Source organism: Anser anser (genome assembly GCF_964211835.1).
Source record: "Anser anser genome assembly, chromosome: 9".
Lineage (NCBI taxonomy): Eukaryota > Metazoa > Chordata > Aves > Anseriformes > Anatidae > Anser > Anser anser.
The window spans coordinates 28,971,724-28,987,184 of record NC_139729.1 but is presented as its reverse complement, the minus strand read 5'-3'; the positions used below and the strand labels follow the sequence as shown (position 1 = coordinate 28,987,184).

General features: G+C 38.6%; 1 protein-coding gene across 1 annotated transcript; it reads right to left on the bottom strand.

Moving 5' to 3' along the window:
* Nucleotides 1–6,181: 6,181 nt before the first annotated feature.
* On the bottom strand, nt 6,182–13,058 carry TM4SF18 (transmembrane 4 L six family member 18). Its single transcript, XM_083848967.1, has 5 exons — nt 12,639–13,058; nt 10,727–10,816; nt 9,931–10,073; nt 7,822–8,002; nt 6,182–6,561 (listed from the first exon to the last, which is right to left on the bottom strand). The coding sequence occupies exons 1-5, from the start codon at nt 12,813–12,815 to the stop codon at nt 6,547–6,549; spliced, it is 606 nt and encodes a 201-aa protein (XP_083705093.1). The 5' UTR covers nt 12,816–13,058; the 3' UTR covers nt 6,182–6,546.
* Between the last annotated feature and the right edge of the window lie 2,403 nt (nt 13,059–15,461).

Sequence of the window (15,461 nt, the reverse complement as noted above, 5' to 3'; positions counted from 1 at the left end):
TGCAATAGCATTTTTTCAAGCATGCATCCGTTATATTATGGTTATGTCTGAAGCTTTAGGAATACCAGGCAAACTGTAAACTTGCAAATTGTAAAGACTTCTATTAAAAAAACAATTGTCAGTCACTTGGGCTTTCTTTTCTTGCACTCTGAGTACACTCATTCAAAATTATACTTTTAATTGTACAGCTTAAAATATCTGTAATAACTACAATATTCTTTGAAGCTATTTTCTTAATGCTCAGAAAAAATTATGGATATTTTGGATAAAAGACTTCTATCCAGAAGATAGAAGATTCAGAAGATAACTAAAGTGGAACAGGTTTCCTTTAACAACATACAAAACTAAACTTTATTTACCATGATTGTGCTATACAGATAGATTACCAATTGTAATCATTATTCATACACAAAAGTTCAGTTGCTGACAGAAAATTGAAGTTCATAATATCAACTTTTGAAACTTTCTAAATAGCTGCATTAAATGGATAATTCTGTTTCTGTCCAAAAGACTTGAACTAAAGCCAAGTTTTTAAAATATGACTGTGATATATGGAGTAATAATTCGTGTCAAGAAGATGGTTGATGTTAATAAAGAAGGGGGAGATGTGGGAGTGTGGCCATGGGGGTCGACAAGCCCCATGGTTGGTGATAACATCGGTCTCTTAACGATGAGGCCATCAGGAATGTAAAGAGTTTAGAGGTAACAAAGAAGGGTGATTCGGGAGACGCTATGCCGTCTTGGGTTGCTTGTTCTCCAGCCGTTAAGGCATGGAAGTTGCTGGAGGTTTGCTGGTTGCTGGGCAAAGTTGTTTGACCAATGAATTGTTAGTGGAAAAGGACTGCTGTGGGGCGAATGGTGTAAGAAGGGAGCCTGTCCTCAATATGGGTTGCAACACGATAGGATGAAGTTCTGTCACCAATAAAGTAGTAGCAGTTACTGATCCTAAAAGAACCCTGGTGTCCGTGTGGTCGTTACGCCACAAATGGCACCCGAACAGGGACCTGAAGAAAACAAACAGGGACGTGAAGAAAAACAGGGACATGAACAACAGGAACAGGGACAGGCTAACAGAACAGGGTCCAGGACAGGAACAGGGACATTGATCGCCTAATGAAGGTAGGTTCGGCCAAACTCAGCAAACAGCTCAAAGAAGCTCGTATAGAAAGTCGCTGGAAATAGGCACACCGGAGCTGGAAGGAAGCTCAAGCTGAGAGAAGCAGACCCGTGCACACAACTGCCCGTCGCTGGCCGAGGGTAAGCAGTTGCGCATTATGGGGAATCATACGTCCTTAGAAACAAAGACTGTCCTGGTAACCTTACAGCTTATTCCCTTTATCAGACAGTTTATGATCCTGAAACATGGGACCAAATTGAGGTCAAGGTGTGGTACTCTGCTACTAATAACGACAAGGTTGCGGCGGGATTGCTCGGCACCTGGCGAACAATCTCTGAGGCCTTAAAGAGCCGTGTGCGACCACAGTCAGAAACGTGTGGTTTGCCAGATAGTGAGGGAGCTGCGGGCTCGTCCACCGATCCTTCTGCTACACCATCGGCCCCCCGCCGCTACTGCCATCGCAGGCCTTTGCTGTTACGCCCCCTGGTGACCTGGACGTTCTTTTGATCCAGGCCCTATAGGCCCTGAAAAGGAGCCGGATCTGTTTCCCTTCCATCCGGGAGAAATAGGATACGTAAGGCCCGAAGACCGAGTTGCTTAACAACTTAAAGCGAGACATATTGTTCCCACGACTAGCCCTGGAATTCTCCGGTGTTTGTAATCAAGAAAAGGAATGGAAAATGGAGACTGTTATATGATCTGAGAAAAATTAATGAAGTCATGGAAGATATGGGAGCACTTCAACCAGGATTACCATCTCCAGCTATGCTCCCCCAGTCATGGACATTAATAGTAATAAACTTAAAGAATTGTTTGTTAAACACTTGCCAGAATTCGGAAAACTTTGCCGTGTTTATGTTTCAATTGATACCTTTTCTGGTTGTACATATGTATAGGAGTACTCGGGTTTCTTATGAATATGTAAAAGCAATATTCTATATATTTAGAAAGTTCGACGGTTGTGTGTGCGTGTTGGTAGAGCATAGACTCCCCGCACACCCAGCGCTGTTTACTTGCCTTTTATAAATATTACTAAATTCAGATTGAGTTGTATCTTCATTTATAACATGACCGAATCTATGATGAAATTTATGAGTTTCCCAGATTGGCATCACATGCTCAGAACAACTTCTGTAAGGATTTTTTTTTCTTTCCTTTTCCACAGAGGAAAGTCAGTGTTCAGTGGAAAGACTGTTTTGTTGAGGTTGCGTATGCCTCATTTGTAAATTAACTGAGGTTAAAAAGTATAATAAAATATTTACATCCTCTTATACTACTGAAATTCAAAGTAATTTCTTAATACTCAGCTAACAGTTATTCACGCATACGTAGACTATTTGGTTTATATGTGTTCAAATAACCATTGGACAGAGGAGGAGAAAAAGCACATAATCGGTATCCTTGAAATCCTCTTATTTACTTGAGAGTAAAAAATGTGAACAGTTCTTTGCCTTAGTCCCTTGACAACTGTGAATTACCGTTTCTTGATTTGCAAAAGAAGAGCATGTTGCTTTTATTGAAAGACAAACCAGAAAGTTTTGACATGCATAATTTTTCAGTTACACCTTTTTATCAAGCCTCACCTGAACATTTAATATATGCATGTGCCTGAGCATACGCCTATCATCTTTCTCCTAAGAATCTCAAAAATAAATAAATAAATAAATAAATAAATTGATGTGACTGAGTCTTCCGCATCTGCATTAGTATCTTCAGAGAGTGTTTGAAGAACAGAAGCCTCTCTCCTCTGGTAGACAGGGCCTAAAAAAACTGAGTACCTATCTTAATTGCTTAGGTAACAAAGCTACAGTTTGCTGTCATGAATATTATCTTGTTTTAAACCACAATACCTCATTTCTCATACTAAAGGTGCTGAAAACTTATGACTGTTCACAAAGTCCTCAAAATTGCATTGAAAATATAAAATTGATTTTTTACTTCAAACATTTCCTAAAAATGGAAATTCAAAAAATTAATATTATGAAAAAAAAAGGAGTTTTCTGAAAAGAAGTCTCAATTAAGGCTCATAGGGAGATTGAACTGAAACTTCAAAATTTCATGATATTTCCCTAATACAAGTGATGTGTTTAGTGCTCTAATCATGCTGCTATTCTGACTTTTAAAACCTTTGCAGGTAAATACCCTTTAAAGTTTGGTGGATCTTCATTTTTCCTCTGCCATCTAGTCTTTTCCAATGTGGATTAAAGCTGCCATCCAACATCTGAAGAATAGGGAGGTGCATTAGCAAATCGTACTTCAGTGAGACTCACTTTTACCTACATGAGGAATACTACTCCCCAAAATGCAAAGGTGGGTGCACTCCACTGTCTTTTACTGCAGATGTTTGCCCACAATTATTTGTGGTCAAAAATGAGTCTAGAGCGATTTCCAGTTGCAATGGGTTAAACAAATTATATTCCTACTCCAGACACAGCATCTTAATATTCTGGCAAAACGCATGGGCTGTACTGAATAATGCTGGCATTCCTACCTCTACGTCTCAGCATTAACTCCTCACTGACAGACATTTATAAATTCAGATCCACAGCTTACTTCCGGGTGCACCATGGAGTATTTTATGTGTAGATTTGAGCAGATAGCACATGCACAGGAAACCTTCAAAAGAAGGGTTACCTATCTGCCAGTGTGGTGTGATCTTTATCCTGGCCCTATGGCTCGCTTCCTCCTTCTGTGGTTGGGGTGAAGTCTGTATTCTGCAAATGGAGAGCCAGACAGCTATGTTGTCTCAAACATCACCATCAAAACAGTCAGGTATGTCTGGATTTCAAATCAGTTAATATTCCTTACAGGAATCCTGTAGGTTTTTTGTTTGTTTTTAGCTAATAGGCATTACTTGTTAGTGACAGCATATTTAGAACTGAATCAGGTTTGACTGATTTGACTAAACAGATCAAATTTAATTCTGCCTTAACCCTTAAAAAAAACCCACACAAACAAACAAACAAAACACTATTAGCCTTTGGTACTCACACCGTCAATTTCAAATGAATAAACTGCCCATTTAAAAGCTGTGTTGTCAAGTTATGGTATAGTCTTGGCCAGGGCGATGAAGATGCCAATATCTGGATTATGGATAAAGAGGGCTGCAGATTCAATATGTTCAATGAAAACTAAATTACACATCTTTCCTTTTGATTTATGCCACTGAAATAGGAGACACAAGCCTGTGTTAGAGCAGAAATGTAGATTCATATGACACAATCACAATCAAAAGATGAAGTAAAGACAACTGAGCCTTGTCAGTGATTAGGTAAAGCCAATAATAAGATTACTATGGAAAAAGCTGTGAAACCAGATACTGTTCTTTGTGTCTTCTGTCAGCTACACTCAATATTTTTCATTATCAGAGAGACAGATATCATTGGAAAGTGGAGAGGACAGATACAGGAGCAAGAAAAAGGGTTAAGTGTTTCTAGGTGTAACTTTCAGGTATTTCATTGCTCTTATCTAGCATATTAAATTCTACCTCAATAGATTCTATTTGACTAAAAATAAGCCTGCATTTTCCCCATGACTGAAAAGGAGTGTGAACAGAATAGTTAATTTATTTGATTTCCTCGGTGAAACGGAGCTCTTCACCTTAGGAACATTTTGCAATTTTAGTGTTTTTCTGCTCTGAATGTATACCCCTCACATACTAGTTTTTATCCAAATAACCAAAATCTTTTTTCAACCCTTAACAAAATAAGCAGCTCCATGGCTTATAAGCATGAACTCAGCAAGATTTTCCAAGATATTTCGTAGGAATTGATTGTTAAGTTTTTGTTTATTTGTTTGTTGTCTGTCCTCAAGAAATATCCATAAATCCGTAAGAATGTGGGATTATCATTTAGGTTGTTTTTATAATATGACATATATTTAAACCTAGGGAAAAAAACACATATAGTTCCAGAGTCCCTATTTTGTCATTAAGCCTTTTTATCATTTGTCTCTGAACATCCATGACACCTTGAATTGTCACCCAAAAGACTAGATCCATTCTTAACCATCAGTAATTTCTTTATTACGTCATTCAACTTAATAGAAACTAAACAATTAAGTTTAGTTGCGTTATTCAAATCCTACAGGAAGAAATCAGCTTTTCAAAATATCTGTCAGAGGAATATCAAGGCAAAATCTCAAAGTTATCTTGAAACATAATTAAATTACTTAAATATTCTATTTGTTTTTCCCTAAATATTTTATCCAGAACCGTTGCTTATAGTATGGCTTACACTTCTAAGAGTGCAAATTTAATATTCAATTTTCATATGCCTGAGTTCCATTTGTTCTTATGTAACAAGGTTACATGCATTACTGCTAGTCTGAAGCATGTCTTTTGCCTTCTTCTGTGTTTTCACTCTCTTGAAGATAAGAGTGCAAGACCAAATGTTGCCCATGCAGCTGCACGTGAACCATATGTTCACTTTATTGTGAATCCCTGAATTTCCATGAGGAATGAAACAATACTTCTTTGGCTGCCAATTTTAAAAAGATGATTCTTTTTCCTCTAATTATTATTGCTGCAAGAGAAGGCTAACATGGTTGCCAAAGTCAGGGTATTCAAACTAGCACTGGGTGCTCCCAGTGCAGGGTACCTTCCTATATTGCCTCAATTCCCATAATGCTTGACTCCCTCCCCCTCCCTGAAAAAAACAAAACAAAACAAAACAAAAAAACTCTCCCTCCGGGTAGAAAAGAAGAGGCCCAGTGCACCTATTAAGCCTTACTAATTAGCATATATGACTTCAGAGTGGTGTATCTGATCTTTAAATCAGGCCTGGATGTCTTTCTAAATGCCTTACCTCAGCAAGACTTGCTAAAATTTTTCAGTGATTGATTTGTGCAGTTAATAAGCTTTTTAGAACAGAGTAGGATAGGCTACTGCCTTTCATGACCATTATGGTCTGTCTGTAACTAAACTTAACCATTTAGAAACCATGGCTTCATCCAATAAACTAATTCTCAAGGTAGAATTCCTCCTGACACAGTGGACTTTAAATCAGGCCCTATCATAACAACAAATACTCACATGTCCTAAACAAAGACAGGAGACGATAAAGGTAGTTTTACAGCAGTTTATTAAAAAAAAAAAAAAAAGGCAGGCTTAGGACAAAAGTAGTTCCACAGTATTCAAACCTCCCTATTGTCAGAACAAGCTGGAAGGTAAAAAGTCATGGCCATGGACAACTGGACAGGTTAGAAAACAGCTTTTCTTTAGGAAATTACAGACGTCCAGCATTTAGCCATCAAACAGTTCAAATACCTTCTTCCACAATACAGACATTCTAGAAAGAAAGATTGAAGACAAAGATTTCACTTGTCTTTGCAGCAACCAAATCTGCCATCTTAAATGCTGGGGAAGCCATTTCTCTCTTTTTTTTTTTGGCGAGTGTGTGGGAGAAGCAATGAAGATTTCCTTGCCATTTTCAGAGAATCCCAGCCTGAAAACAAACATACAAAAGAATGAAGTGGAAGGCTTGCTTTTTTCAACTCAATATAGAAGTTGTTTGACTCTTAAATATCCACATCCAGCCTAACTTTAACATGCACTCAGGGCACAAGAAGTGACCCTGCTCTGCTCCCATGGGAAGACATTCCTTTTGACTTCACTGAAAGCTAGGTTGGTTCTCAGGTTAATGAGCTGTCTTTCTCTGGCAAGAAACATGTTTTTGAGAGAAACTGCCTCAGGCCTTGACCTCATTATAGGCTGCTGTTACAGTCAAGTCCTACAAGCAACGCTTCCTTGTCTGCTTGCCCAAGGTCATCCATGGCACTCACAGCTTCCCTGAACATGCTGCTCAGCACCGTTCAAGGATGCTTGCACTGTGTAGGCACTGCCATCCTACCTGTCCTGGCCTCCCCACGCTGCTTCCCAAAGCATTTGCAAGAAAGCTTACATGTTAAAGATACCCCTATTGTGTGTGGTGTCAGGGGTGTGTGTGTGTGTGTGTGTGTGTGTGTGCAGGTGTATGTATATATGTGTGCATGTGGGTGCACATACATGCTTTTAGGGCGTTGTTGCTTTCCTTGACCCAGAAATCTTTCTTGAATGTTCTGTCAACACTGATGCTGTTAGCTACGTAAAAATCCTGAAGGCTCTTTCATTCGAGTGCAGATGGACAGGGAGAAGTAAGCATGTCTCATTTCACCTTACCTCCAAAGTCAGGGAAAGTGAATGCCAGTAGAACACATCACTAAAAACTGGTGTGCGTCAGTCACTTGAACCCTGGAATTTGAACTAATTCTTGTGCCAAAGCAGAGCCCTCTCAGTTATCATTTCAATAACCTAGTGAAAACACAGTAAAAACTGATGCCTGGACTGTAGAAAATGCTACTTACTACCTTTTGCATCTTCTTCTCCTTGCTGTGAAGTCCACACATTTATAAGAATGACTTTACACTGAATGCTAGAAGAAAGATGCTCAGAAGCCTCTGCTGACATGGGAGTAAAATTCTCAGCGACATTTTTTAATTTTTATTTTTAATCCCAGCCTCAAAGGTTAGAGTGAGCAGACAGTCATCTCTGTATACCACAAGGATGCAGCAGATTTACTGTCAGTACATATTGTCTGCTCATAAATATGCAGTGGAACAGAGAATGCATTAACCAGAAGAGCAGGTCCTCTATTGAGAGAAATTGCTGAAGCTAAACTGACCTTGTAAATGCTGAAGAAAGAAGACAACCTCAGGTCTTTTGTTACCTGAACAAAAACAGAATAGGTCCCACAGAGTGTCCGTTTCAACTCAGCAGCCACTTTGAGAAAACAGATGATCAACTGCAGTCCACTAAGAGCTATCAGAATAGAGAGTAAAATGATGTTCCATTCCACTGCATTAGCAGGTTCAGTGCACTGAGACCAAGCAGAGTAATTTGTGAGGTACCTGTTAGAGAAACAGCAATGTGAAGCAAATTAAATATGGTGTATGCAATTATATTTAAATACACATTATTTTAGCTTTACTATATAGAAAACCCATACTGGACTTTATATGCTTAAGCTTCAGGAGCCAGACTCTGGTCTTTCATTACACCAGTGTAAATCCTGGATAGGTTTGCCAAACACAGCTGAATAGAGACTTATGTACCTCACATACACCTGTTTCATTAATTTCTCTGTTAGACACCCAAGTGCTTAGAAAGACACTGCATTTTTGTTTTTCCAATGGCAGATGTCGGTCAAAGGAAGCGATTGTCCCACTCTACTCTGCGCTGGTGCGGCCTCACCTTAGAGTACTGTGTGCAGTTCTGGGCACCACAGTACAAAAAGGACATTAAACTGTTGGAGAGTGTCCAGAGGAGGGCGACGAAGATGGTGAAGGGACTAGAGGGGAAGACTTATGAGGAGTGGCAGAGGTCACTTGGCCTGTTCAGCCTGGAAAAGAGGAGGCTGAGGGGAGACCTCATCGTGGTCTACAGCTTCCTCACGAGAGGGAGTGGAGGGGAAGGCGCCGATCTATTCTTAATCACCAGTGATAGGACCCGTGGGAATGGTGTCAGGCTGAGGCAGGGGAGGTTTAGGCTAGACATCAGGAAGAGGTTCTTCACCGAGAGGGTGGTTGCACACTGGAACAGACTCCCCAGGGAAGTAGTCACTGCACCAAGCCTTTCGGAGCTCAAGAAGCATTTGGACTGTGCACTTAGTCGCATGGTCTAAAATTTTGGGTAGACCTGTGTGGGTGCTAGGAGTTGGACTCAGTCCTTATGGGTCCCTTCCAACTAGGGATATTCTATGATTCTATAATTCTATAATATCTTAGTGGGTAGTATTGGTGATAGGAAGACGGTTGGACTAGATGATCTTGTAGGTCCTTTCCAACCGTGTGTTTCTATGATTCCATGATTCTATGACTTTCCTTTTATTAATTTAATTTTAGCTCTAAGTTAAGTCCAGCTGAACACCCAGATTACATCATTCTAATCAGTGCATGCAACCTCGTGTCACCACATGCAACTTCCAGTTGTTTAAGAGCCACACTTTGTATCCTTGAGGATCCTGTACGTGCATGATTTACATGTGCTAGCTGTGCCCTTTTACCTGTGAGACATGCAATAGCCTGGGGTTTAATTGCAAGAAGCTTTGTTAGAATCACTTGCTCAGTGATGCTGTTTTTTTTCCCAACCATTTGTAGTTGAAAGCCTCTGATAAATTTAATCCTCAGTGCATTCGTATGCAGCTGGAAGAGCCTGGCAAATATGACTTGAAAATTCAAGTCCTATACAACCTTAATCTTTTAAAGGGAGAATGTAAAATCTTGTGGAAGCATCCCCAGAGTACACATTTGAGTATAACCTTTCATGCTTCTAGGAGTCTGGGACACCGACAACACTTTTTCTACCTTCCTCAGGCGGTTTTTTTTTTGATACATAGCAGCTCTCTGCAAAACTTTCCAATGATCAGACTGCAGACTTTTGAGTCTATTGGAGTTAAAGAGAAACCTACTAAGTTATTAAACATAAAAATTCTGTCTATAGTCTTTGAACCAAGAACTTGAGGAATTCGAGACAACATTGAGGAAGTATCCATCTACACTGAATCTAATCTTACATTCTTTACTACACATGGTTGTGACCATCACCAGATAAAGAATGCTTGGCTAGATGGACCTCCAGGTTTGATCAGTACAAAGATTCTTACATTTAAGCTTTTGTTATAAAGAAGCAAATACCTTTCTTTGAAAAACTTCACTCTTACAATACAGGTCCTGTGTTCAAGAGATTGTGCCATTTTATGTAAGGTTCTGAGAGAATTTGTCTGACTATTTTTTTTGATGAACAGTTTCTTCCAGGAGTTAACACTGATGTTTCTTACCCTCCAACAGTATTTTTGAAGATGTAGTCCCATCCGTTTGATGAATTGCAGAATGGGCCTTGGATCAACCCCAAGGTAAAAACGATGCAACTGTATCCAGAGAAAGCTACTCCAAGCAGGGCTAACACAATTGAAATAAAACTCTAAATTAAAGAGAGAAAAACATTACTATACGGGCAGTCTCCACAGAACATACATTCATTCTCCCTGACCAGCTACTTCCTTGAGGTTGAATTTCACATGTGATTGCCCCACTCTTCAAAATTCAGAGAGAAAAATACCAAATAATGATGAGTAAGCATACATATGCAGAAGAAAGCTTAAGGCAGAATTTATGACAGTTTTACAACTCTCAGTTAAATTTTGTTTGGGGATCTTTTTTAAACTTGTGTTTTTGCAATGTTTTTGCAAAATTGTATCTTAGAACGCTAGAGGAATACATGCCTGCATTAAACATATTTTCATTGCAGACAGTGTATATTGACTTGTTACTTGAAAAAAAAACTTCCAAATAATACAAGCAAGGGGATGAAACTATTTAGAAGGAACATTCAATTAAAATTCTACTGCATTTTATGTTTTTATTTTATTTTACAAGGATTTTTGTTTTTCTTCCATCCTGCATATGCATCAGTGGGATCAGCTGCACATTCTGTGACCTTTCAACCTGACTTAGAATCCTTCTCTGTGAAAGAAAATGGAACCAGAGCAGAAGAGAGCTAAGAAGGATGTACTAGAAACATAGGAACAGGAAGATACCAAGAATAGATGCACAAAAAATAAAAGATAGACTCACCCTGTAGGTTTTATTACAGCTCTCACTCTGGCAGCACTGATGGAACACACTACACTCCAGAGCTATGAGAATTACTGCCAAGAGAAGGATCTGTAAGGGCACATCATACAGTGAGTGAAATGACTGCAGATATATTGAGCCAAATTCTCTCTCCCCTCATCAAGATAAGAACTGTATCTGTTATGCGCTGCTGAGATTTTAAATCTGCACTAGGAAAGCACCACAGACCTGGTCTGTGTTCATTAGATTTAAGCATACAGTGTCTCCCATCCCAGTGAAGTGTTACTAGCATGGACACAGCGATACTAGTGAAACTGAAACAAACAAACAAACAAAAAAACAGGCTCAAAAATGAAAGATTTGATAACAATGAAAGGAAGGATATCTCATTTATCTAGCCACATCAGTTCAACAACTTCTTCCTGACAGGTGGATCAGGATATCACTTCCCTTACCAACACAGCTATGCTAGAAGTCAGTAGTACAAGCCTGAGTTTGATTCAGCTGGAATTTCCTTTTCTTTCTTTGTAAAGTATGCATACTGTTTTTCTCAGAATATTTAAACCTGATTATTTAAACCTGATACTAGAAAAACAGTAAATAAGATTTGACTCCGGAACCACAAGTTGCTACTCAGAAAGGCACTGGTTTGAATGGATAAATATGAAAAGGAAGTGTTTCTGAAACAGTTTGGGAAAACAAAGGAGATGGCCCCAGATTTGTCACTTGTGAGGGCTGGAAGTTAGGAGAAAAGCACAAGAAGAAAGAGCTAAGAGTTAACTCAGAAATGTAATGGTATCAACCACAGCAGTGTTTAAAGTAACCCATCGTTTGGAACTATAGGAAATGCCATGAGCCACCAGAAGCTTTGCTGACATTAGAGTTTTTATCATTGGGATGAGCTCTAGCAAAACATGCTGATTAAAGCACAACACTATCTTCTCACATGCTGCTGCCCTGTTTGTAACAGGAAAATATATACACCATTAATAAATTGGTAATGATCCCGAGGCTAAAAATATTTCAAAATATGAATGTAGCTTTTGCAGTTAACTTTTTGCTAAATTTTCAACTATCCATTTGCATTCAAATTCTTTCCCTGATAGTTTTTTTTTTTTCCCCTATAGTGAAAAGGATTACTTTTTTCTTCCGCTTTAGGAAGAATACATACTTTCAAATGAATACCTCATGTTTAAATAGCTCTCCCAGTTCAGCAGCTTCATAAAACCACCTTATTCATGCACATTAGCTCTTTAAAATACTGATTGTGTGAACAAACTTTTATCACATTACTACTTTCTGTTCCTGAGGCTACAGTGCTTTATGAACATAGCGAACAGCATGAGTAGTAGGCAACTCTATGTTAATTTATTACTGAAGATGAGCACATTACAAATATAATGGAGAAAATCCAACTACACCAGGCACAATGAGACTATCTTCTCTATTTAGCCTAACAACAGTAAAACTTGATGTACTGTGAGCTGTAATCAGTCTTCTAAATACTGGACTGTATACAGCTCTTAAAAACATCTGAACAGTCATGACAGGCTTTTTTTAATTTTTTTTTTCTTTGTCTTGCTAAAAGAGCTTTAATTCAAAGTGCATAGAGGATTATATCAAAATAGTGCCTGACTCAATAATTTAAGTGTAAATTACATATAAAAAAAAAGCAAGCAGGAAAAAAAAAACAGCCTTGCAAAATCACATATATGAAATTAAATAGCATATGTAGCATGTGATTCAAAATAGTCATAATTTCTTCAGTTTGATCATTTTTTTCTGCCTGCAGTATTTTGACAATGAAATCCATTTTCCCTTTAAAGACACAATTACTTTGCTGCCCAGTAACCCAAGATTATTTGCAGTTGAATTGCAATTCATTAAAAAAATCCATAAAATCAACACTTACCATCACACCTGAGAAACAGATCCCTTCGAAATACCACACATAGTTGGGAAGCTGGAAACTGGCGGCATATGAAGCATTCCCATTAGGGAAGTATAATAGGACATTAACAACAATACTCCAAAGTGCAAGAGGTATCAGCAGACAACTCAAACAACTTCCACATGCCTCTAAAGCCATTTCTCAAGAATGTTAAAAGTTTTGCTCTTCAAAGCTAGCAAAATGATACAAGGTTTTGATTATGAAAAGCGTTCTGGACCTCCTTAGTTTGACTCAGTCATTTCATGTTCACAAGGACCTGGTGATGGGTATAACTCCAGTGCTAGAGAAGTGCTTAACTTTTAGCAGAACAATAGACAAATATTGCTGTCTAAACTTTTTGAGCATATGTCTTTAAGTACCAGTTTCCTTTCTCAAAGATCCGCCTTAGTGATCTTCCTAATGAACCATGTCTAGAAGTTAGACTCAGGAAGGAACATCAAAGATCTCATTTCCTAGTGGCTGCTTAGAAACACACTCCTCCTGAGAACATGGATTACTGTGCAGCTATTCTGTGACATGAGGCAGATTGCTCAGCTGTACTACAGCACATTTTTTCCTACCTTAAATGGAGTAGGGGGCTGTTTGATGAATATGTCAAGCCTCTGCACAGAAAGGCTACACGTTGTCTCAAACTACATAGAGATACCAAATAATAAAGCTTGGAAGATATCGTCCTAAGAACAATAGCTATCGCTATTGGAAAATTGTAGCAACACAGTCTAGAAGAAGGAAATAGGTCCTTCAACTCTTCAACTTCATTGAAGCACTTCAGTGGGACCCAGCACTCACTGGTTGTTGATATGAGGCATCCTCTCAGAAACACCAACCAGATTCTTGATCATGTTGCAGGGAGCACAGAAGCTCAGAAAAGACTGGCTAGAAATTGCCAGGCAGAGTTATATTCACATGTTATTAATTATTCTTTTCAGCAATGTGATGCAGCTGAACTTTTTTTTTTGTGAGGTAAATTGCGCTTCTCTACTTCTTTTATTCTATGCTTATACGTGAGTACATATGGCTACAGATCTGACCTAAGTACATGTGATTTCTTGTATGTGACAAAAGGTCTGGCTGCTTTTTGAAATGCGCTTGTGACTTTGCACTGTGAAAAGCAAATCCCAGGCACTTTCCCCATTTTCATGTGTCATCATTCTGATAGCTCTAAGCAGCTAAGCATCCTTTCCAGTATAATGGAGCCAGACTTGTTGGAATGACTTGTTTGGACCCAGACTTGTTTGGACCCAGACCTTCTTTGCTTGCCCTGGTAAGTCATCAGAAAAGTAATTCAAGATCAAACTTAGGGTTTACTTAATAGGAATGTCAAGGTCAGAGAACAAAATTGTTGGGGCTCTATCAAAACTGAAAAGGCTGATTTTAGAAGCAATGATGTCATGACATATTTTCCTTCTTTTTCCCCATGAGCTGTTTTATGCCCTACATGTGTTAGGCTTCTCTCATGATCTCTTAAAAGCTGTTTGGGTTGCATGTTGTAACTAATTCCTTCCTACTGCTTTGAATAAGGTCACCCAAGGAAACGGGCATGGTGTTACTCATGCAAACAAACCATTTTTTTTTCTATTCATTATCCGCTGTATCTCTCCCTTTCCTCATTTTCCTCTCCCCTTCTTTTTCTAAGAGGTTTCACTTTGAAGTCCTCAGACTTTATTCTGAGGATCTTCCCATATTTTCTGTTTTACTCCTTGATCACTGTGGGCATATTTTCAGGTCTCCCTATATCTGAAACCAGTGATAAACCTCACCTGGCAGACGCACATGCATGACATCAACACTTCTCCTTACAGATCAGAGAAAATAGTTGAATTAACAGCAGGCACATCACATCCCAGGATTGATTTATATTACAAATCTCATAGATCATTGAATAGGCCAAAATCTTTTTTTCTAAGAGCAAAGGCCAAAATTACTACTGAGCAGGTTAGTTTATAAATAAATTTGCTACTGCTTCCTACAGAAATATGTTCTAATGAGAAGAAACATATAAAATGATACCTGAGACAGTATTCATTTTGTGGTATACCAACAAATGGCATGACTTACCCTGTATTTAAACTGAGCTGTGCAAATAATAAAAACGACAAGCCATGGTATATTTTGTTGCTGGCAAACTATACCACTAGAACAGGACACCACAATTTTATACCAAGTATTAAGCAAGCCTGGTAATTAGTTTCTCAAATATCTTACTAAGTGTTGCAAGAACTGGATTCCTCTTGCTGTCAATATCCATGAGTTGATGCTGAGCCCATTACCGAAAACCCTTGTTTACTTTGGACGAATGACTTCTCTGCTAACTGAAATGAACCTAACGTAAAACAACTGCTTCTCCCCAATGTAACTGATAAAACTCCCCAGACTCTGTCTTATCCATTAGGTCTTGAAGGAATCCAACTGGCTTTTTTTTTTTTTAAAAAAAAAAAGTAACAGCATAAAGGGTGAGTAGTAACGCTGTGCTTTCATGTTACATGGATCTGAGCTATAGTTTTAATTCTAAACTCTAGCCTAATAATTCTGCCCATTGGAATTCCTAACCTTGTTTCAGCTCTCTAATTAGTTACACAAATCAGAAAGACAAATAACAATTGTGAAAGTGTAAAGGCAAACATCTTTGAAATTTTGTGGGAATTATACCTTGTTCCATCAAGACCTTTTTTTCCTCTTCTTTCTCCCCCTCACTCCACACCCCATGCAGATCCTCTTTCACAGTGCTTTTTCACATACAAAGACATCATAGCTCACAGCAACAAGGAATTGTTTGTGTGTGCA